Genomic DNA, 26,494 nt, shown 5'->3' on the forward strand with positions numbered 1-26,494 from the left:
TTAAATTTAAGTACTACTAATATTTTAAAAATATTTTATTTATGGTGATCAAAATAAAAATATTATTTGGTTAAATTAGTCTCTTAAGTAAGGTCATTATTATTTTTATTTTTTTATGAGACATAATCATACTTCATTTTGTTAAGTAGCAAGTGTGAGGAGTGTAATGAATTAGTTTCATTGAAAAAAATAAGAAAAAGTGATGAGTTTATAAGATAAGAGACCTATTAACTTACTACCTTAAGGTTTTGAGTTAGATGTGATGTCTTTTTATCTTATGTTCTCTCACTTAGTTTCTCCCAAAAGTCTTTCCGGTGATCAAGAACTTCCCATGATAGCCCAACAAGTGGTATCAGAGCCAATAGTTAATCGGTCTGGTATCCAAGGAGTATTCAAAGTAAAGCAGCATCGAAAGTCTTCACGGTAAGGGTAATCTAGATGAGTAGCGAGTGTGAGGAGTTTATATGATGAGAGACTCATTAACTTGACACTTTAATGTTTTGAGTTGGATGTGGTATCTTCTCATCTTATGTTCTTTGAGTTAGATGTGGTGTCTTTTCATCTTTATTTTTTCACTTGGTTCCTCTCTGAAACTCTCCGGTAGACGATAGCTCTCCATGACGGCCTAACAGGTGGTATCAGAACCGATGGTTAATTGGTCTAGTGATTTAAGAGATATTTAAGGTAAAACATCGAAAGTTTTTCCAGACCAAATTTACTACCTTAAGATTTTGATCTTTTAACCTGATGCTTCTGTATATTCATTTAATATCTTGAAGCCAGGTCATAACTTCATATGTTCTACAATCTCCTTCTTGTTATCGTAAACCTAATTTTTCATCAACTACACCAAAAAAGGCCCACAAACTAACATCTTTTCATGCCCCATAAATATTGATTATATTATATGCTAATTATGGCTAATTAGTAATTATTTTGATTGACCGACACAAACGAAATTTACACTAATGATCATGATGTTACGGTCCACTACAAAACGGTAACTAATTGTCCGTTACTACGTAACACATGTTTACACATCAACACACCACGTAGGGTTAGTATGATGTAATGATTAGTGGGACCTACGATTTTATAGTACTTATTTTGCAGTGAGCCAGTGATAATAATAAACTCCATTTATGTAGATCATTAAAATTTGGTAATTCTAATGCTAATGCTAATGACGTAGTGAACAAATTAATTTAATAATAGATTTTGTTTTTTTCTTAATGGTGGTGGATTTTGATTTTGGTGTGATGGGAAGTAGTAGAAAATTCAATAGTTTTAAGAAAAGAAAAATAAAATAAATCCTACCTTCTAAATCACTAACCATACTCACATCAATTTATAAACAAAACCTTTAATCACTAACCTAACTAATCGACCGTGATCTGTTATTAATATCATCATCTTAAATCATCACTCAAACACTCGTTAATGCATGAATCGTAGTTTTTTTAGCTCTCTCGATCAATAAACATGAACATACTATTAAATCCTAACGCGAAAAAAAAAATTACTACTGCCGTACATGTCATGTACTATAACAACTACAACTAATTTTAAATGATAATATTACATTGCCTACATTTTTTCAAGGCATAATACCACTCAAACTATCACCATGATTACCAAGCCTCTTGTGACTACCTAATTAGTTTATATAATTGCTATTTGAGAAAAATAGATAAAATATATTTCGACAACAAAACCCTAATTTATTAGGCCATTTGAATAATAAAAATCTCACTATCATAAATATCTATCTCATTATTAATAAATACTATGCATAAAAACTAAGACACTGAATCTAAATTTCTCAATTACATGACAATGCTATGTCCATTTATTTTTAAATAAATATATTTTGACCAACCCTAAAAAAATTACAACACAACTTCACCCAAAATAATACGGTTCTGAGGAGCCAAAATTGTGAGCATGTAAATCGAAAAGAGGAGGTAGCAGACGCCGCAAGAAGCGTGAAACTAAGACCATAATTCGTGCCTCATCTCCACGCTGGCGATAAAATTACAACCTCTGCACTCTGATTAAGTTGGTAGTTTCTCTTGATAGAGAAGATCATTCTCAATAGGAGTAGACGGACTTTGTGGGAAAGTGAGGGAAATTAGGAGTTGTATTTTTTTTTGTCAGGAGGAGTTGTGTGTTTGAATTTCTCTCTCTCTCTCTCTGAATCCCGTTTGTGTTTGGGCTTGGTTCTGCTACTGTTTGGCCTGAACTTCGACAAAAAAAAAGAGATACAAAAAAAAGAGATACTATTATTAAATTTATTTTTATTTGTCTCGTTAACAAACTAAAAGTTTATAATGACAAATATAACTTGGATTAATTTTTTTTATTTTCTAACAATTAATCCTCATTGTGGGACTCCTTTTTCGGACACGCATCCAACCAAGCATTTGTGTTTTGAACACGCGTTAATTTGTATCTTGGACATGCGTCTCGTCCAACTCAGCATTTGTGTCTTAAACACGCGTCAATTTGTGTTTTGGACACGAGTTCAACTCAGCATCGTGACACTACAACATCAGTAAATATTAAAAAATTTCATTCAATATCATAGAATCTCCAAAACTATTAAATTGTTAGTATTTACTCTTTGAAGCTATCGCTTCTACCTTCGTCACCACAAACATTATACATATATATATATATATATATATTATTTTTTCAACTAAAACTATCAAAAAAATAAAAAATTTTAAACTTATTAATCCAACAGAGTAAATCTTAATTATTACTAAAGAAGCCATGTTAGTTTATATATATATATTTTATGTTGTGAATTTTGATATGTAAATAAAATTCTTATTTTTTTATTGATCAAATAAAATTCTTATTTATTATTACTAGAATTATAATTATAAACTAAAACTATTTTTATTATAATAAATTAGTATATTAATAGCCATTAAATATTTTTTAAAAATTAAAAAATGTATATTAATAACAACTATCAAATTAGTTAATATAGTAAATATCTTATAAAAAATATTTAAAGATTATTAGAATATATTATTTTTAGTTATTAATTTAATTTTTTAATTTAATAATTTAATAATATACTTTTAGTTCACAATTTTAAATATTAATACTTAACTGTTGAGAAAAAGACAAAAACAATAAATTCTACTATTTTCGTAACATTTTTTCTTTGCATCTTACATTTTAACCAAGAGATTTTAGATTTGAGTATTTAAAATAATTTTTTTATAAATTATATACAATAAAAATTATTTTAGAAAAAAGATTATACATCTGTGTAATAATTAATAGATCATACATAACTAAAATATTAACTAAGATATGAAGACGACCGAGCATGAAAAAAAACAAATAGAAGCTTTGAACAATCCAAACTGATTCATTCATTTCCATCAACCCTAAACCATAACAGAGTGATTTAGAATTTCTAATACTACTTTCTGATACTACTTAACACGTGTTTACACATCAACACGCCACGCAGGATCAGTATGATATAATGATTATCGTTGTCAACTCTCTCTCTCATCTTTTTTCAATCAAAATTATTAGAAAAATTTTATAGCACTAAAAGGCAAAATTTTCAACACCTACTGAACAACTGTCATCATCTTATAGTGGACGCGTGTCTTGACTTAATATATACAGAAGTGGGACCTACGATTTTATAATACTTATTTTGCAGTGAGCCAGTGACAATAATAAATCCTATTTATGTAGATTATTAAAATTTGGTAATTCTAATGCTAATGCTAATGACGTAGTGAAAAAATTAATTTAATAATAGTTTTTGATTTTTTTTTAAAATGGTGGTGGACCTTGGTTTTAGTGTGATGGACCCTGATAAGATGTTTGAATTTTATTTTTAAAAATAATTGTAACTACATACTCATGTAAAAGGAAAAGCATAATCTCTGAAAAAAAAGTAGTAGAAAATTCAATAGCTTTAAGAAAAGAAAAATAAAATAAATCCTGCATCCTTAATCACTAACCATACTCACATCAATTTATAAACAAAACCTTTAAGCACTAACCTAACTAATCGATCGTTAATGCACGAATCATTATTTCTTTAACTCTTCCGACCAATAAACATGAACATATTATCAAATCCTAACACACAAAAAATACTACTGTACATACCATATATTATAACAACTACAACTAATTTTAAATGATAATATTACATAGCCTATATTTTTTAGGAAATAATATCATCCAGACTAACACCATAATTACCAAGTCTCTTGTGACTACTTAATTAGTTTATATAATTGCTATTTGAGCAAAATAGATAAAATATATTTCCACAATAAAATCCTAATTTATTAGGTCATTTGAATAACAAAAATCTCACTATCATAAACATCTATTTCATTATTAATAAATACTACACATAAAAACTAATACATTGAATCTAAATTTTTCAATTACATGACAATGTTATACCCATTTACTTTTAAATAAATAGATTTTGACCAGCCCTAAAAAAATCACAACACAACTCCACCCAAAATAATTAAGTCTCGAAGAGGCAAAATTGTGAGCATGTAAATAAAAAAGAGGAGGGTAATAAACGTCGGAAGGAGCGTAAAACCAGAGCCATAATTCATGCTTCATCTCCACACCACAAAATTGCAGCCTCTGCACTCTGATTAAGTTGGTAGTATAGGACTCACATGGTGTTTTGACAGAGGAGATCATTCTCAACAGGGGTAGATGGGATATGTGAAAAAATGAGAGTAGAAATTAAGAGTTGTGTTATTTTTTTTTGTATCAGGAGGAGTTATGTGTTTAAATTTTTTTCCCTAAATTTCATTTGTTTGGGCTTGGTTCTGCTGCTGCTTGGCCTGAACTTTGACAAAAAAAAAGAGATATTATTATTAAATTTATTTTCACTTGTTTGATTAACAAACTATAAGTCTATAATAACCAGTATAACTTGGATTAATTTTCTTCATTTTCTAACAAATAATCTTCATTGTGAGATCCGTTTTTGCTCATGCTGACACATCCTGCAACTAGGTATAATAGTTAATTTGTATTTTGGACACGCGTCCAACCCAGCATCATGACACTACAAGAGACACTATAACATGCGTCAATTTAAAAAGTTTTACCTTTTAGCATCATAAAATATGGTATTTACTTTTCAAAACTATTATTTTTACCTTGACCACCACAAATACTATATATATATATATATTATTTTTCCAACTAAAACTATCAAGAAAAATAAAAAGTTTGAACTTATTATTCCAACATAATAAATCCTAATTATTATTAAAGAATGTCACAATAATCAGGTTAGTTTATATATATATATATTTTAAGTTGTGATTTTTGATAGGTAAATAAAATTCTTGTTTTTTTGGTTGATCAAATAAAATTCTTATTTATTATTATTAGAATTATAATTATAAACAAAAACTTTTTTTATTATAATAAATTAGTGTATTAATACCTATTAAATATTTTTTTAAAATTAAAAAAATATATATCAATAACAACTATCAAATTAGTTAAAATAATAAATATCTTATAAAAAATATTTAAAAATTATTAAAATATATTTTATCCATTAATTTAATTTTTTTAATTTAATAATATATTTTTAATTTATATTTTTAAATATTAATAATTAATTATTGACCAAAAAGACAAAAACAATAAATTCTGTCATTCCGATAACATTTTTTCTTTGCATCTTACATTCTAACCAAGAGATTTTAGATTTGAATATTCAAAAAAAAAATCTTTTTATACATCTGTGTAATAGATAATAAATCATACATAACTAAAATATTAAGGTATGGAGACGACTGGGCGTGGGAAAAGGCAAATGGAAGCTTTGAACAATCCAAACCGATTCATTCATTTCCATCAACACACTCTTCTCTTTTTCTCTTACACTCCCTTCTTAGTTTTCGACCACAACAGACTCATTTGGGATTTCTAACACTACTTCCTGTTATTCCAATCAAGAGCTAAGGTAAAGTCTCAATCTTCTTTCTTCACTCTTCTATAATTTTCTATTATTTTGTTTGCTTCCACTGTTAGATAAGCCTTAGTGTTGTTCTGAATTGAGTTTCATCTACGACCCATGTTTTCGTTTCCCTTTTGATTCTCATAATTGAGCTAAATTTCCTGTCTTTTCTTTGATTGTTTCGTTTTCTTTTATTATTCTTGTTGATCCAAGGGGAGGGGGGGGGGTTGGGAACTGAATTTCAATACGAATTGTTTTTTAGGGTTTGCAATTGCTCAAGATTATTGATTTTATGTCATATGTTTGTGTGATTTTGATTGAAAATGCTTCTGGCTCTGGGTTTCTTAGACTTGATGGTGTTTGCAGGATATATAGTGAGTGAGAAGCAATCAAGAAAATAGTGAATTATGATTCGGTTGAACAAAGATACGAGTACCTGTAGTGATGGTAGTGCCAGTAGTGAGTCTGTTTGTAGTGGAATATCTGGAGAAGGGACAAGTATTCTTGATCATGAAATTGCACAGCTCACAAAACTCAGGTCAAGTCCCTATGTGCTTTTGGGTCGCAATATTCCCGGCCGGATGAGGTTACCTGCTTCGACCGTAAGAATGCTAGTAGGTAGAGAAGGTAACTATTCTGGACAAGGGAGATTCTCGTCCGCGGATAGATGTCATATTTTAAGCCGCTATTTGCCCACCAAAGGTCCTTGGATTGTGGATAGAATGCGAAGCCGTGCCTATATTTCACAATTTTCAGCTGATGGTTCTCTTTTCATTGCTGGTTTCCAGGTTACTTTTATCATTGTCGTTGTAGTTATGTTTTATGTAAATAGTAGTGTATAAAGCTGAAGATGATTAAGCATATTGAAGAGTCTTGTACATCTAAAACTGCAAGTTTGAGACAAAGAAAACCTCACTTTAGATATATGCGCTTTGTTGTGATTCAGGGAAGCCAAATCAGGGTCTATGATGTCGAAAGGGGCTGGAAACTTAAGAAGGACATCTCTGCACGAAACTTGCGGTGGACAATCACTGATACTTCTCTCTCACCCGATCAACAACATCTTGTAAGTTTGAGTTCAGTGCCAAATGGTGTGGCCTTTTGTGGACAACTGGGATGAGGAGTTTCCTATTATAATTGAGCACCTCTAACCATGGCTCGTGAACCTTATAGAAGCTTGAGCTATCATTTTGTACCTTGTTTCTTCCAACTCAAACAGACATTTTATTTTATAAATTTTTTTATTTATTATTGCAGGTTTATGCTAGCATGTCACCAATTGTCCATATTTGCACAGTGGGATCTGCTGTAACACAGTCAATAGCTAATGTCACAGTACGTGTGAAAATTTATCACTTTATTCATAATTGAGAGAGAAATATAGTTTAATATTTGTTTATAGTATTATAGAGGAGTAAGCAGATGTTACGTGTACACTTTCTCCTACAAGTATTTGCTTTACATTCAAGAAATCTTCTCTCTTTTGAAAAACCTTTTTTAATTGCAGGAAATTCATTATGGACTAAATTTCTCTGCCGATGAAGATGAAGATGAATTTGGTATTTTCTCTATCAAGTTCTCAACAGATGGACAAGAGCTTGTGGCTGCAACCAGTGATAGCTCAATATGTGTTTATGATCTTGGAGCTGATAAACTAAGCCTTAGAATTCCTGCTCATATGGTATTATTGATTCTTTTAGAGGCTTAGAACACTAACTCAAATTCATTTTATTATTATTTGCCTTGATCTTTTTGTTCATCACTATAAAGTGACATATAGTGGCTTAAGTTAGTTTTTGTCTGCTACCATGGAAGGTGGATCATGTCTGATGTGGTCTTTTACATTGCAGTCTGATGTTAACGCGGTCTGCTTTGCTGATGAATCTGGCAATATCATATATTCTGGAAGTGATGATAGTTTCTGCAAGGTAAACTTCATATTTTACTTGTAGGAGTTTTTTAATATCCACAGTTGTAACTCCATGAACTAAGCTTTGCATTGCTTTGATTTGTTTTCTCGATGTAATAAAAGAAGCATAAGTTGTTTATAGATATTCAGCATCATGTTATATATAGCCTCCATATAGAAGCATAGAAGCAGTTGCTTTAGAGCTCACCAGTTTGCAAGCCTGAGGTCAACTCACTGGAAGCTTGAACCTGAATCATAACTAAATGAGCTTAAGATTGGGTCTCGAGTAGCGTCAAATTAGGCACATAGTACTTTCCAAGCCTTTTACTTCTGCTTGCAATTACTCAGTAAAGGAATCATTGGCTGTTATGATGTGTGCAGGTCTGGGATAGGCGGTGCTTTGTCACGAAAGGACAACCCGCTGGTACTTTAGTGGGACATTTAGATGGCATCACATTCATTGACAGCCGTGGGGATAGTCGTTATTTAATTTCTAACGGAAAAGATCAAACTACCAAATTATGGGACATAAGGAAGATGTCTTCTAATGCCATAAGGTGAGTCTATTAATATAATATCCAACTTGGTACTTTTGCCAATATATAATGGTAATTGAAAAAAAAAAAAGACAATAGATAATCAAGTTCTGAAAATCACACAAGGGACTAAGGGAGACGGAAATGGTCAAATTAATTCTATCTCCATCCCTTTGTAACTAAATGTAGTTCTTTGATGCTGCATAATAAGTGTAATGCATAACTCTTCTTTCTCATGCACGTGCTTGTTTCTGTGAACTGTGGATATATACTCACAATTTCAGTGTGGTTTGGTGTTTTATGTTGGAGCTACAATTAAGTCCAAGAAAACAAAATGAAGAAAAATTATACTCGACCTCTTTCTTTTCCTTCGCTATTCTGTGATGTATATATTTAATGATGATGCTAATTACTTAAACCAACAGCACGGGTCTTGGAGACGAGGATTGGGATTATCGGTGGATGGACTACCCTGACTATGCAAGAAATTTAAAGCATCCCCATGACCAGTCGTTGGCAACGTATAAAGGACACTCAGTGTTGCGTACTCTAATTCGCTGTTATTTCTCGCCATCATATACGTAAGCTTTTACTTTTAGCATTTTTTCCTCTCTCGGCTAGCCACGTTCTTTTAACTGATATAAGGTCCTAACCTGCACAAAATATGTTGGTTTTGGATTGCATATGATATTGAAGATTTCTTTGTATAATCATATCATTCTGCATTTCTGTGTATTCCCCATTGCAGCACCGGTCAAAAGTACATTTACACCGGATCCAGTGATTCGTCGGTTTACATATATGATTTGGTAAGAAACAAATCCCCAGATGCTTTGTTAACAGTGACTGCCTTAGGATGAAGAAGTGAAAGTTCAATCCTTTTTCCTTCTGGTTCTTATTATGTGTCCTGAGATATCATAAATAAGCAATAGTGTGTGCATTTTTTGTAGGTGAGTGGAGCTCAAGTTGCAAAACTTGACCATCATGAGGCACCAGTAAGAGACTGTAGTTGGCACCCTTTCTATCCAATTCTAGTCACTTCGGCATGGGATGGTGACATTGTTAGGTGGGAGTTTCCCGGAAGTAATGAAGCCCCGGCTTCTCCGAATAGACGAGTAGCTCGCCGGAGAGGCTTTTATCACATATAGCTGTTGTTCTTTGTACATATATATGGATGGACATGCATCTAATGCATGCAATATAGGCCCTTTTAAGTGTTACACTAGTTGTTGCTGCATTAGCTTAATGATGATAATAAAATGTATATTTGAAGTGCTTGTTTTAGGTAAGTCTTAAAAGTGGTTTCTGAATTTTTATTCAGAGTATTAAATTGGTTTCTTAATTTTCAATTGTCTCAATTCGGATCTTGAATTTTCATTTTGTTAGTCTCTCAAACATTTTTCATCAACGGTGTGCTGACGTAGACCGTCAATACCATGTGCCAGAATATGGTTTAACCACGTGTAATGAGATATGAAAATAGGTTCAAATGTCTGTCTTTGGAACAGTATTGGGAAGGTGGCTGCGGTCCTGATTCTCCCTTTTTCTTTTTTTGGTGAAATTTTGAATCCGAGTGCACTTGTTATAAGACATACATATAATGACCACTAGACCAAGATCTTGCATGTAATTTCTCCCCTCTCTTTTTTCCTTTTTTTAAAAAAACATGATTGAACTGTTTTTTTTTTTGTTTATCCAAACAGTATCCCTCAACCCGACAGGTTAAGGACAAATTTGTCGCGGATCTGAGCTCCATTTAAAGGTCTGTCATTGGCCAATGAGTTGCTGCATGCACAAGGTGGGGTTTGAATTCCCGACACTTACTTAAGTGAATGAGTGAGCTGACCACTTGAGTTGAGTTGGTTGATTGAACTGTTTATTGTTATGCATTGAGATGGCTTTATTTTTTTTTTTTGGCCTTGCATTGAGATGGCTTGTAGTTGCCTTATTTTTTTCCTCCAAAGATGTTTGTCTTATTGATTTGGGCCTAGTTCTTTAAAGTCCAAAAGAAACCAATAAAAAAATAAAAAATGTCATTTTTCTTTTTATTTTAAGATAATAATTGTTTTTAACAGCATATAAGAATTTGGCACAAATATCTAATTGTGTGTTGATACATTAACAAAAGTAATTAATTTTTAAATATATAAATTTAATTAAATGATGGTATAAATTAGTAATATTGTTAGTATATTCAAATTAAACTCTTAAATAAATATATAAAACCAAAAGTTATTTCTCCTTGTGATATTTCCATGGAAGGGGCAAGATAGATGATTTATATGGGTATAACTAGGCAGCATGGTCCTAGTAGTAAACAAAATAAAAATATAGATTATAGTGTAGGTTTCAAGTTTGAACACGGAAATTAAAGCATGCACATGCATATTGAATATTTGAGTGAGTTGGGTTGAATGAGAAAAATGCACATGTTTTCCAATCATAATAAATTGGTACCTCTTATATCTTACATTTCACTTTCAGTTGATGTGTCACTGTCAACCCTAAAAGTTACCATCATGTCTGCTTCTAACAATAATTCTAGGTAATTGACTTTAATTAACAATCACATTATTCACTAATATTTTAAGGGTTTGGCTTACTAGACCACTAGACTTATCTTTAAGATAGTAGTACATGTTGAGAATGGTTGAAATTTAGAAAGTAATATGATCATTTGGTTATTTATATTTTTCTAAAATTTTTAAACTGTTGCATTTCATTAAAAAATAAATAAAATTTGTAATTTATTACTTTATTTATTAACTCTAATAATAGTTTAATAGGTCATTTTCTGTTTAAAAAATGATGCACGTTTTATTTGTTGATGTTAGAAACAAGAGACTAAACTGGAGAAAAGATTTGTGTGTCTATTCAAGTTGTGTAGAATGATACAATATAAAGAATATTTATAGGTACTAAGAGAATCATAATAATAAAGACATAATTTCCTATAATAAATATTCAGATATACTAAATAATACTAATTGATGTTAATTATATTCTAACAGTTGAGTTGAGAGATTAAGATTTGGTTAAAAAATTTAAATACGGAAGAATCATTGGTGAATGTATCATGAAATGATTCTAATTGTGTGATTTACCTGTATACAGAAGCATGTAGGCAAAAAAAAAAAAAACTATTTTAATAAGGGTGAAAAAATATTTTTCTTATATCTGACAAGTCCTTTTTAGAAAAAAAAAAGCGTGCAAATTAAAAGAAAGTTTTAATGAATTTGAATATTTTAATTCAGAGGGTAATATTTTTGTAAAAAATAACTGATTAAAATTGTATAATACATCATTATAATATCCATTTTTAATATATATATATATATATATATATTATTTTATTAACGGGTAGGTGTCTGACTTTTTATGTAAACTTTGAAAAATGAATTTAAAATCATGGCGCATGCCCACAATATCATGGGCCCGTCCTAAATGAGAACATAGACTAATTAATTTTCTTGCAATATCATAAATAATCTTCATAATTAAAAATTAAAATATTATTTATATATTAAAATCAATCATCATATATTTATATATAAATATATATAATTTAATTTATTTTTAGTATATATTTTATATTAAATATATTTTATATTAATAATTAATTTTAATAACTAATTTTAATATAAACCTAACATAATTATTAATAATTAACACATGTTACGACTTTTATTCAAGTGTCCAAAAAGTCAGCGACTCATTCACACATATCTTACTATTATTCATATGTAACAATGTTCGTCTTTGCATCCTAAAGTGGATCATTCATAACACATATGATAATAAATTAAAATTATGATATATATATATATATATATATATATATATATATATATATATATATATATATATATATATATATGCTACTGTCCATTTTTTTTATATAATGCTGTTGTGAATATTCAAGATTTTAATGATTGCAGCATGCGCTTTGATCATAACTTTTAGACACTTTCTACCCAAAATTCACAATGTTTTCTTTCATGTGATCATTCTCTATTAGTTATAATATTTACAAAACCCTAAAATAGGTATATGTCATGCTTCCATTTCGATATCCATTTAGACACAAATAAATAAAGTATATTTTTTATTACTAAAATTTGACAAAAATTTTAAAAATATTTTTAAATTTTATTTTATTTCAGTTTTATTTTAAAAAAATTTTATTTGTATCAAATATACTCCTGACGGCTAATTTTTTAAAAAAATTAAGACCGATTTAACAACAATTTTTATAAGAACAATCTTCAACATAAATAAATCAAGCATAACTTTCATGTATTATTGTTAGATTAATCTTAAATTTTTTGAAATTTTAGTCGTCAAGGATATACTTGATGCAAATAGAATATTTTTGGGACAAAATTAAAACAAAAAAAATTTTAAGATATTTTTAAAATTTTTACCAAACTTCAAGAATAAAAAATATACTTTATCCAAAAAAAAGATCGATATTCATTTTACTATATACATATAGCTCATATTTTAATACTTATTAGCTTTGATTTTGGTTTTCAATTATCAAATTTTATTGAGTATACATAATAACATAGGTGAATTTTATGGTAGTTATAATTATAGTGATTATGGTGATAATAAAATTTTAAAGACACTTAAAAAATATAGTTAAAATTACAATCATATTTTTTTACTATTTAAAAATACTTTTAAATTTAATTATATTTTTTATTTTTCAAATTAAAGAATATTTATCAAAATCTGACTAATTTTAACTCTATTTTTTAACTACTAGTAAAATTTTGTAACTATTATAGAATATACTTAATAGTATATTAAAATTTAGATATTCAAGTTAAAATAAAAGTACAACTCAAACAATAAGTTGGTGTTCAATTATTGCCCAAAGTACATGATGAATTATTGGGTCAAGAAATGATGATAACCAATGAGAAAAGAATGATATAAGATGATTTGCTTGCTTTTTCATTATAAAAGTGTTCATGATGATTTGTTTTGGATACTTGAAAAGTAGATAAGAAATAAATAGTTCTTTTTTAATTTTTATTTTTTAATTTTTTAGTTTTTGGGTCATGAATCCTAAAGGTAGTGATGAATAGTGAAATGATACGAATGAATGCTATTGGTTTTCGAAAAAGAGAGTCTCCTTTATTTGAATAGTCACATACTGAGTTACTGACATTCATATTTGACCAATACAATTTCTTGTCCCAATTTTTTTAAGTGTACCTTATGCTGTCTATATATATTCGTTTAATTTATTAAAAAAATAAAAATTAATATTTAAATTAAAAAATATAAAAATAAATAATTTTTTAATATTTAAAATTTACTATAAAAAATAAATTCAATAATTTCGACATCAAAATTATAGACACTAGAATTTGCCATTTTCTTATGTATGTTCATCACTTCCTCAATGCACGTCTGCTATACTTTTTCGTTCACATATCTATCTACTGTATAAATGGATATAAAACTTTAGTGTATGAATTTCTTCTTATAGTTAATAATTTCTTTTCCTAAGTTTCTGGTGGATAGAAGTTTAGAAATCGCTTTATTTGACTACCTTTTAATATCTTTTAACAAAAATACTATCCAGTATTATTCTTATTGGATATAGGTATAGCAATAAAATTTTATCTTAAGTAGTCGAAAAATGTTTTTATAATAATGTATTCTCACATCTCAAAAGATATTAAAGTTAAAGTGATATTCTATAAAGAAAAGAAATATTAAAATTGATCTTTAAAAAATTTTATATCAAACATTTTGATTTCTAAACAAAGTTTTATATTCTAAAAATTTTTAAAAAGTATTTTTATTGAATAAATTGGTCACTCTGTCATTTTTAATCAAATTTTTAATATGCGTATTAGACACATAAATTAGTCACCAAAAAAAAACACATAAATTGTTAACAAATTTTATATAATTAGGTTTTTAAAAGATATACTTTAAGACAAATAAGCTTCTTTTTAAAATAATAGTGAGACCAATTTAATATATGATAATAATTCTTTAGAATTTTTAAAGAATAAAAGTTTATTAATGGATTAAAGTATTTCATCTAAAATTTCTTAAAAATCAATTTGAATGTTTATTTAAAAATAATATTACTTTTAGCTTCCTAATTTTTTTTCTTTTAATGGTGATGAAGATTGGTCCCTGAAGAACTTATCTTTATGACTTTATCCACCTTTGAGAAAAAGAAATTGAATTAGTGTGGTGTCTTTGTCTCTGTCCAGAAAGCCCAAAAGCCAATTCCCATTGTGATTGGAAACTTAGGAGCTTAGTATTATTAATTCCCAATCTTTGGTCAATGAAGTAGAGTCGTTGGGGATAATTTAATTCATTTAAACTTTTACACTCTAAATAAAATACACCATTTAAATTTAAATTCTCTAAATTTTAAATTTTTATTTAAAAAATAAAGTATAATTTCTCATTCTTAAATATTTTTTTATATTTTTTTTGTTCTACCTATAAAATTAACGATGAAAGATTAAAGATCACATCTTATCCTCTAAAATAAAATTTAAAATTTAGAAGATTTAAAATTTTGTAATTTTAATAGGTAATAAAAAAAATATTAAGTACGATTTTAATCTCTAAGATATAGGTAAAAAAAAATTTTGTCTCTAACTTTTTTTACATACAAAATTGTCTCTAAAATTTAATGTAATTTTAAAATCATTTTTTTTACCTAAGTATTAAAATTCTAGACTAAATTACTCCTAACAAAAAAATTATAAAATAAAAAAAAAACATAAAAGTCATTAATAAAAAAAAAACTACAAAAAAAATCATTACACAATATTCAACAATAACACATTTAAATTTAAGAATAATATCATTCATTACAATTTAATATTTCAAATTCAACAACAACATAAAAGGGAAGAAGATGAGGAGATTTAAAACCGTTTACGAAAGAGAAGCACATCCATGAGTGGACATGGTGAAGATGACGTCGTGAAAAAGATAGAGTCGCTGTCGTCGCTACTCCTCGGTGTCTGCTGCTTTTCGCGTGCTCGCCATTATTTCACGGTTTGTCGTCGCTGTTTTTACATTTGTTTTTGCTTCTATTTCTTTTATTTTTATTTTTGATAAAAAGAAGAGATACTATGATGGAGAAGAAGAAGAAATGTTGTGACGAAGAAGATGAAAAAGAAGAAGAGAAAGGATATTTTAGTTTGAAAGATAATTTTAAAACTACGTTGAACTTTAAGGATGATTTTATATGTAAAAAAATATTAAAGACGAACAAAATTTTCAATCTATATCTTAGAAACCAAAATTGTACTTAATCCTAAAAAATATTATTAGCTATTTTTTTTCTAAATAATAATAAATACATTCAATGGTATTCGCCTATTCGGATCTTGTTTTTTATTTTTATATATAGTTGAAATTTTGCAATTTGATTTTCAATGGTATTTGTCACACACCTCTCTTTATTGTTTATACACCTTTTTTTAAAGACAATTTTCATGAATCCCTTGATTAGCTTTCTTTAATTTCTAATATTACTTTATATAACGATGCATTTATACGGTGTAATTAATTTGTACGTAGTCAACTAACATTGCAAGATATATATATAATATTATTTATATATTAAACTTAATTATTATTTATTTATATATAAATATATATTATTTAATTTATTTTTAATATAAAATTATAGTATAATATATATTTTATATTATTAACTAATTTTTTTGTAATTAATTTTAGTACACACATAATATAATATAATATATATATATATATATATATATATATATATATATATTTCTTAAATGAAGAAGGATATTTAATTTGTTGAATCAAACCATTCAACTATGCATCATGATCATCGAATAACTAGAAAGCCAAGTCTCTGGTGGCTATGTCTATGGTAACTAGTGGTGGCTAAGGTTACACTTTTAACTTAAAAGTGTAACCTTTCACAAAGAAAAGCGTCACCTAATAGAAAAAAGTAAATTAGAAGATTTAAAAGAAGAAATAATTAAGTTATCAAAATTAATAGATCAAAAATTAATGATTTTAACTAATGTCAACTGTAATGACACCGAATTCTTAAAATCAATACAAAATGATTTTTCTCAAAATCTTTATTTTACTATAAGTTTTATTGAAGGACTTCAAAAACCTGAAAAAACTTATTTTTCACACGGAATTTCTAAAAAATGTTACCATGGAAATGATTCCCCACATCTATATCATACTTTTAACCCACAATTAAATTCTATAGTAGATATGCTTGAAGAAATATTAACATCCATAAAATTTCAAAGAAATAAGAAAAAAGAGAATCCCAAGGAAGAAAAATTTCAAAACATAATTAACATAACAGATTTAAAAGTAAAACCACCACTAAAATTATGAATATTGAAGAAAAATTAGAAGAAGTTACAATGCTCTTTAAACAATTAAAAATGGCTCAAGAAAATAATATTATGGAACATGGTTTTCAAATAGAGGAAGAATTAGTAAATTCTGAAAATATAGAAAATGAAGAACATATTCTAGATTATTCAAGTGACGAAGAACCAGCTATTCCAATACAAGTAAAGAATGAAGCTGGAACATCTAAGGATAATCAATCTCAATTTAAATGGGAAACAGGTTTTGATAATTATGCTTTTAAAAAAGGGTTTATAAATAAAGATTCAAAATATGCAAAAATACCATCAAAATACGTTCCTAAAATCCAGGAAATGGAAGGAGAAAGAATGCTCGATTTAGACTACAAAAAGAACGAAAAAGAAATTTTCGAAAACTGGTTGAATTCCTTCTTATTAGAAGCCTTTACTAATCCAAAACTTGGTGACTTGTCTGGAAGGGACATTTGGAATTACATAGGATTTCATACTAAAGGAACTATAAGAGATTATATGACATCAATAGAAAACCAAATAATAGAAGAATTAGAAACAAAAATAACAGCTTATGATAAGATATTATATATAATGATGATTCTATATAAAGAATTTTTTGGAAAAAATATTATAGATCATAGACAAGAAGTCTATAATAAAGAATATCAAGAAGCAAAAAACCATTTAGCTAATATTCAGATATATGATTTATGTAATGTGGAGTCCTATATATGTGAATATAGAATACATTATTACAAATTAAAAGAAGAAGATAAAAATCATTATCTTAGTATGTACATAACAAAACTTCCATATCCTGCTAATGAATTTATAATGGGAAGATTTATAAGAGAAATAAATAGAGGAACAATTGAAAATAATTTTGGTGGAGCAACCTCTGCTATAAGAGAGGAAATAAAAGAACGTTGTATGCAAGAAGCAACTCAAAAAAGATTTACAAACATAATCAGAATTTGCTGTCAGGATAATGAGGAGATACCTCAAAAATATGGTCTTAATAAAAATCTTCAAAGAAAAAGAAAATATCAATTTAGAAGAAGAAAATACTATCCAAACTGGAGAAAAAAGAGATATTTTAGAAAAGAAAATAACAATAAAAACAAAAGACAAAGGAATAACTATTGCCCGAATAAAAAAGAAAATTGTAAATGTTGGTATTGCCAAGAAGAAGGACACTACGCAAATGAATGCCCGAAAAAGAAGGATAAAAAGGATCTTACTAAACAAATAGAAATTGCTAAGTCCTATTTCATGGAACCATTAGAAGAATCTGATGATAACTTAGACTATATTTTTGAATATGTCTCGGAAACAGACTCAGAGACTGAGTAATAATGCTACATTTATTACTATAAAAATAACAGAAAAGTTTATAAATGCTTTCATAGATTCTGGGGCAACACAATGCTTTGCTAGTTCAAGTATAAAACTTGATTGGAAAAAATTAAAGAAACCATTAAAAGTTAGAATAGCTGACAAATCAATACATAAAATTGACCAAAAAGCAGAGATGGTTGAAATTTTTATTCAAAATTATAGATTCATTGTTCCATCTATATATATGTTAGATTCTGGAATGGATTTTATCATAGGAAATAACTTTTTAAAGCTATATCATCCATTCATTCAAGAATTAACATATATAGTTTTAAAAGCTCCACACGATTCTTTAATAAATCAAAAATCAAAACGTATAAAAATACCAACTACTACTATAGATAAGATCTTAAAGTTTAAAATATTTTCTATATTAGAAACATGTTATTTAAATCTATACTTTCAGATAAATATTCCAAAAAATAATCTTGAAATAAAGATAGAAGAACTCTTGGATGAAATTTGTGCTAAAAATCCTTTAGATATTAAAAATACAAATAACGAATTAGTAAGCATTAAATTAAAAGATCCCACAAAAGAGATAAATGTTCCAAATAAAATTCCTTATTCCGCGAGGGATAGAGAAGAGTTCTCATTAGAATGTAAAGACCTTTTGGAAAAAGGAATTATAAGATTAAGTAAAAGTCCTCATGCGGCTCCAGCTTTTTACGTTGAAAACAATAATGAAATTAAAAGGGGAAAACGAAGAATGGTAATAAACTATAAGAAAATGAATGAAGCAACTATTGGTGATGCTCATAAACTTCCAAGAAAAGATTCTATTTTAGAAAAAATCAAAGGAGCAACTTGGTTTTCATCTCTTGATGCAAAATCAGGATATTGGCAACTTCGTTTAGACGAAGAAACAAAGAAATTAACTGCTTTTACTTGCCCAACAAAGGAATCAACAAGTGTGTTGCTTTATGAATGGAATGTATTACCATTCGGATTAAAGCAAGCCCCAGGTATTTATAAAAAATTTATGGAAGAAAATCTAAAAGAGTTAAATGAATTTGTTTTAGTATACATTGATGATATACTAATTTTTACAAAACAGGATAAAGAAGATCACCTTCAAAAATTATTAATAGTTTTAGAAAGATGCAAGGAAAAAGGATTAGTTCTTAGTAAAAAGAAAGCAAGAATAGCAAAACAAGAAATAGAGTTCCTTGGATTAATTCTATCTACTCAAGAAAAGCTAAAACTTCAACCAAATGTTCTAGAAAAGGTAAATTTATTTCCTAATAAAATAGAAGACAGAAAATAATTACAAAGATTTTTAGGGTGTATAAATTATATTTCTGATCAGGGATTTTTAAAGAATATAACAAAATACACTAAAAGCTTATTTCCAAAAATAAGTACTAAAAAAGTATGGAAATGGGATGAAAAAGATAGCATACAAATTCAAAGAATTAAAGAATTATGTGAAAAACTTCCAGAACTTTATATTCCAGAAGAAAATGACTACTTAATAGTAAAAACAGATGCTTCAGACATAACCTGGTCAGGATGTCTAAAAGCTAAGAAAGCTATAAAAAGCTTGGAACAAGAAAAAGAATCACTAGATTCTAAATATCCCCCAAAGGAATTACTTTGCAGGTATATTTCAGGGACTTTTACTCCAACATAACAGAGATATACTACTCATGAAAGAGAAACTCTAGCAGCAATTAAATCTCTTAAGAAATGGAAAATTGATTTACTACCCAAAGAATTTACATTAAGGACAGATTCAAGTTATTTAACAGGTTTCATACGATATAATTTGAAAGTTGATTATAATCATGGACGATTGGTAAGATGGCAATTATTTTTGTTACAATATCCAATAAAAATTGAATATATTAAGGGTGACAAAAATGTTATTGCAGATACATTAACAAGAGAATGGAGTTCGTCTACAACGCATTAAATCAAGAAATACAAAAATACGAACAAGAACTCGAAAAATGCAAGCATTGTCAGCAAATAAGGACACAGATCCAATCCCTCAAGAAGGCTATCGAAGCAATGAAATCAACACAACAACCAAAACCATCAGAGTTCCACCAGCTAAGCGTGGTGGACAAATCAGGTGAGGAAAAAATTCCAGAAAATAAAACAATTGCTGAAATTATCAAAAAATCCACCCAAGATAAAAAATATTATGTAATTTATAATGGCCCCATGAAAGGAGTATATGATGCCTGGGAAAAAGCAGCACCATTTACACAGCAATCAAGGATAATTCATAAAGGAGGGTTTTTAACACTGGAAGAGGCAAAGGAATCTTTTAGAGAATATGAAGCTCTTCATCCAGAGCAAACCCTAAAAAGAGCAGATAAAGCTCCAATTCAAACCCAGAGAACAGGGATAATAAGAAACATTCCTACAAGGGCTGAAATCAAGGAAAAGAAAAGGGTTTGTAGATCAAATCTCAGAGAAACCCTTAACATAGTCTTGAATTGGACTGCAGAAAAGAGGGCGATCTTGGGATATTATCCTATTGCCAAAGAACAGCTAACAAAGCTGGTTATATTTCCAGAGGCTTCCCCATCTGACACCTATCAGTTTTTCCAGTATGGATTAATTGATACAATCTTAATTTTTAATGATTTGAAAATTATTAGTGAGTTTCCTGCAGGATTTATTGATGCAGTAAAAAGATTTAAAAATATGATTGACAACGTAAATCCAAGGGATATATCCCTAAAATTTACGAATAGTCAACCTATTTTTAATGTAGAAGAAGAATGCTTGGTTCCAGCACATCAAGTGATCTTCATGTTCGTCTTCCCAGGAAATTTTCAACCAATGGATCAAGTTCAAGATTTAACAACCTACAGTTATGAAGGAAGACTAGCCAGCACACTAGTAAGGGTCTTCGAAAGAACTCAAAAGATAACAAGGGAATCTCACACAAGAATCAATTATAAAAGCAGAAATACTTTGCTTGTGTCTAGTAAAAAGAATGAAATTGAAGAAAGAGAGATGAGACTCTTAGTGGAATTTGAATCAGCATTCTACAACTTATCTGGACTCTTAGGAAAACTCCCCGAAGGGATAAAGAGGAATCTCTGCTATTTGATAAAAGACAGAGAAGACCACAAGTGCCAGCTATGTGTCTCAGAGTTATCTGAAGAAAGCAATAATGAAACGGAATCAACCCACATGATAAAGGAAGAAGACAACGCATCTGAAGGTCACATGATGAAAGGAGAAGACAGCACATCTGAAGCATCTCTCAACATTATTGCATAGTGACGTAAGCGCTTAGGTCATAGAGCACCAACAATGTAGCTGGTGCAAGATAATAAACAATGACGTGAGCAATGACGTCATAAGAAGGGTAAGGATGAGAATTGTCCATCAGACCCAACCATTATAAATAGGTTGCTTAGGCAATTGTAAAAGACATCAAACAATAGAAAGCAGAAGGCTAAGAGTACTCATATGCTAGGAGAGCAAGGAGGAAGCGGCCGAGGCGATTCTATAGTTTGAAGAAGAATTCCCTTAGGAAAAACCAATTCTAAACTCCCCTCTGGAGTTAGTATCTACAATCTCCCTTCTGGAGATGAAAACATCTTATGTAAAATATTCTAAATAAAGGAAGTTTTTCTCCAGAAAGGTACGCCTTTATCTTAATCTCATAGTTATGAATTATTTAGAAAGTTTAGAATTAACAGAAGAATCTGATTATTATAGATTATCTGCCTTATTAGATAATGAAAAACAGGCTGTTCTAAAAACAGAATTAAATCTCAAATCAAATGAAAATTTTAATAAACAAAATCTTTTAAAAGAAGTTTTTAATAGAAAAAATATAATATACTATGGAAAAATTCAACTTGAAGTCCCTATAAAGATAAAATCTGCTAATGGAGAACTTGAAATAGCTCTAATAAATGATGAAGAATTGAGTAAACAGATTGAAAAAATTAAGGATCAACAAAAAAGATCTAAAATTGGATGGATTCATATTAGTACTATACAAGTCTTAATCAAATCTACATATATGAAAGGAATTAATTCACCAATAAGCTTAGCAATCTGTGACAAAAGAATTACTGATGACCCAATAGATCAAATAATTGGAATTGTTCATGGAAACTTGGCAAACGTAAATGTTAAATTCAATGCCCATCTTGGATATGCTATACCTTTATCAACTGAAAATCTTGGAAGATCTATAAGTTTGGCTTATAAATTTCACAGAAAGAATCTAATGGAACAAGACGATGAACCATTTTCAATTACATATGCAATAAATTATGCTTTAACAAATAGCCATCATAGTATAATATTTAAAAACAGAGAAAGAATTTATGTCGATGAATTATTTCAGAAAATTATAAAAACAGAAATACCAAAATATAAAGCTATTGAAAACCCAATTCTTTTACTAAAAAAATCATCAGGAAAATTAATTTCATCGAATTTTCAAATAAGAGAATCCAAAATTAATAGCCCTTTAAGTTTATCTAAGTTAAAGATTAAAGAAGAAAATTCTGAAATAAAAGAATTAACAAAAAAGGTCGAAAAATTAAATGAAACCCTAAACACTAAGTTATGACAATAAATAAAGAGAAAATATATGTAACCTATCAAGACAAGAAACAAGAGCTCTTTGAAAGAGAAAATCGGTTGAATTATTTACAGTTTTCTGAAATAAATCAAAGAGCATTTGAAACTCTAAAAATAACCTATGACAAATTGAAAGGAGAAGTTGAAGAGTTAGAAAAATTAATAGAATCTCTAGAAAATAGTGATGAATCGATGATAGAATTTGCAGAAATTCTAAGATAACTAATGAAGTATACAAAGATTGAAAGACCAGAAAATAAAATAAAAAGAAAAAGGGCGAAAAAATTAAAAAGTAAAATAAAGGAGTATAAAAGAGAATTAAATAATCTTCAGTTCGAAATTAATGACCTTATAATAAAAAGAATAGAAATAAGAACAAATATAAACAAGTTGGAGCTAAACTTAAAAAATTTATAAATGCCTGAAACACCATATTATGACCTAAAAGAATTAAAGTTGTTAATAGAAAAAATGGAGAATGAAATTGAAAAATTAAACAGACATTTAGAAACAGGAGAAAGTGTAGAAATAAAAGAAATTATTGAGGATTTGAGAAGTTATATTAAAGAAAAAGACAAACGTATAAAAGATTTTATATACAATAATTCATGCAAAAAGGAATATTATAAACTAAAACAAGATTGAAAAGTTATAAACTGGTAGAAATGGTCAATACTTTCAAAGAAAAATTTGAAGAGCTAATAGAAATTTCGAAAAAGAAATTAAAAGAAAAAATCCAAATTAAAAATTTGGTATCAGAGCCAAGTTAACGATTAAGGGTAACACTTTTTCTTTAAGCAACACTTTTAGTGACACGCTTTCAGTTACCAAATGTCCACAACTAATTGGTAACCTTCTTTGTAGTCACCATAGGTACAATAAGATAATAGGTACCATAGAAGGCACCTAACTAGAATTCTCATTCAATGCAAGTTGCGGGCTTGCGGCAATTGGATTTATTACTTTTTCTTTTTTTCAAAGATCTTAAATTTCAATTGATGAGCAGAGCACACAGTAAATATAAAAAAGCAGAATTCAAAGACATTATTATTATTGCGAAATATAAGCTAAATATATACAGTGTTTAATTAGCTAAGATGTGATCTATGCTTATTAATTTATTATTAGTAAATTTTTTAATTTTTATTTTAATAAATATATAATAAATATATTAATAATTTAAATTTAATATATTTTGATAAATATATATATATATATATATATATATATATATATATATATATATATATAGTTAACTAATAATTTAAAACTTTTTAATAGTGTATAAAAATTAAATTTGTACTATATAACAGTTGGACATTTGCATATACAGATAATTAATATTTGATTGTTAGCTGTGACAAGAAGAGAGTCCAGTAACAGAACTACTGATAATAGCAGGGAATTACACACACACAAAAGTACGTGCAGCAAAAAAGAGTTAGTTAGAACTGACTTGTCAGATCAGTAGAGTTTGTTAGATGCAGATCAACAAAATCTGTTAGAAGAAGAGCCAATTAGCTCTTCTAAAAATCTCTATTAAAACCACTTATATATATATTACAAATTCAGTATCACTTCAAGTATAATCATCTAATAATCAATCTGAAAAATTTCAACACACTTTCTAACATTTTCTTCTCATTCTTCTCCAACTCTCTCTTCTCCTTCTTCTCATTCTTCTCCTTCTTTTACCTGCTTCGTATTTTTCTTCTCAAGAAATCTGATACCTCACATGGTATCAGAGCTTACAACGATCCATGGATAATTATGCGCAAATCTCACAAGTTCCAACGAGCTTATCAGCCAAAATTCTTTTGCACCGTTCTCAGCAATAAAGCTCAATGAAAACAACTACAAAGCGTGGAAGAAACAGGTATTAACGTGCATCAAGGTGAATAAACTCCAAAATCATCTTGATCCAAGAAAGGTTCCAGCGCAATTCATCTTAGAATCAGACAGATGCAATGGAAATGAAACACAGCAATACATAGATTGGGAGGTTCGCGATCAATGTTTAATAGCCTGGTTATCGCATCAATGGAGCAAAATTTTGTGAATCGAATAATTGAATACGATCGTGCGTACCAGATCTGGCATATGCTAGATGATTACTTTGAAGCCAAAGTCAAAGCGAAAATCAAGAATCTGAAGACACAACTAAAAATGTTCAAGAAGCAAGGATCAACCATAACTGAATACATAAATGCTCTTGGAGCACCACTTACCAATGAAGAATACATAGAAGCTGCACTAGAAGATCTCAGTGAGGAATATAGAGCATTCATTACAGTTACAACGACAAGAATGGACCACATGTCAGAAAGCGAATTTGAGTTACAATTGCTCACAGAAGAAGAGCTAATTGATAGGTTTAGAAAGACAGATCTAGGGCTAATTCATGCAAATGTTGCTCAAAGCAATGAGGGACAAGAAAAAGCTCAAGACCAAAACTACACCACTACAACAACGGTAGTTCCTACAACATGGGTAGTTTTCGAAGAACGCGAGGCACTTCAGAGGTTCTGAAAGATCAACATGGTGACAAGGCAGTAGACCTCAATGCCAGCTGTGTGAAAAGGTAGGCCATATGGTTGTACAGTGTTACCACAGGTTCAATCAAAAATTTATGAACCCTCAAATGCAACCACCCTCCTTGACATTCCACAATGCCTCAGGCAATCAGTAACTCTATCAAGACTCAAAGGTGCAGCAGCCGCTGGCACCAGCAAATCCACAAGCATTCCTCACCCTACCATCAGCTCTCCCAGACACAGCGTGGTATCCGAACTCAGGAGCCTCGTATCACATTACCTTTGATCAAAGCAACCTTGCCACAGAATCAGACTATGCAGGCACAGAGAAAGTATATGGAGGTAATGGTCAAGGTATGAAAATTGAGCATATTGAAAGTTCTTTCATGCATGCATCTTTATCTAATAGACCTTTCACACTTAGAAACATACTGCATGTATCTACTATCTCTAAAAACCTTGTCAGTCTTGCTAAGTTTGCTTTAGACAATGCTATGTTCTTTGAATTCTGGTCTTATGTTTGTAATGTCAAATGCCAGCTATCCAAAAAGATACTCCTTCAAGGTCTTCTTAAGGATGGGCTATACAGATTTGAAGGGATTTGTGTTATCCCAAAAAGCTACTAAACCCAATCTTTTACACTCCACACTCACTATACCAACCTGCAACATCACTGAAATTCCTAAACAAATTTCTAAACAACTATAGTCCACAACCCATGACCTAAAAGAAGAGTCCAAAAATTCTGTTCAACCTTTCATACCCTCAACTTTAGCTATCACAACCTCGAATTCAGACACCTCACCTGAAGCCACACTCTCCGCTACTACCAAATCGGCCTTACCTGCAATCAGTCCTCCAATCCCTTCTCCAACCACAACTGATTTTAGTTCTAGTCAAAGCACAAGCCTGCATGAAAAAGATAGGAAAAAATTAGAAAGTTAAAACTATGTTAAAATCTATAGCTCTCTATGCAGTGCAGACCCTGTTCTATGTAAAAAGAAAAGAGAAACACCAAACAACAATAGTTTTGTTATTGAGTCAGTATCAAAGAAAGTTGGTCATGTAGAAGCAAACATCACTTGTAAAAGAGTTAGTGATATAGCTCAGCAGTGGCACAGAAAATTAGGCCACCCGTCTGATAAAGTAGTTACTCTTGTAATGAAACAATG

General features: G+C 29.1%; 1 protein-coding gene across 1 annotated transcript; it reads left to right on the plus strand.

The window, feature by feature from the left end:
- The first annotated feature begins 5,698 nt into the window (after positions 1-5,698).
- Positions 5,699-9,782, plus strand: LOC112795798 (LEC14B homolog). The gene is made up of 10 exons (XM_025837960.2): positions 5,699-6,001; positions 6,362-6,783; positions 6,942-7,061; positions 7,253-7,330; positions 7,503-7,676; positions 7,846-7,923; positions 8,286-8,461; positions 8,866-9,021; positions 9,189-9,249; positions 9,391-9,782. The coding sequence occupies exons 2-10, from the start codon at positions 6,403-6,405 to the stop codon at positions 9,586-9,588; spliced, it is 1,422 nt and encodes a 473-aa protein (XP_025693745.1). The 5' UTR covers positions 5,699-6,001; positions 6,362-6,402; the 3' UTR covers positions 9,589-9,782.
- Positions 9,783-26,494: the final 16,712 nt, after the last annotated feature.

Source organism: Arachis hypogaea, chromosome 4 (assembly GCF_003086295.3).
Source record: "Arachis hypogaea cultivar Tifrunner chromosome 4, arahy.Tifrunner.gnm2.J5K5, whole genome shotgun sequence".
Lineage (NCBI taxonomy): Eukaryota > Viridiplantae > Streptophyta > Magnoliopsida > Fabales > Fabaceae > Arachis > Arachis hypogaea.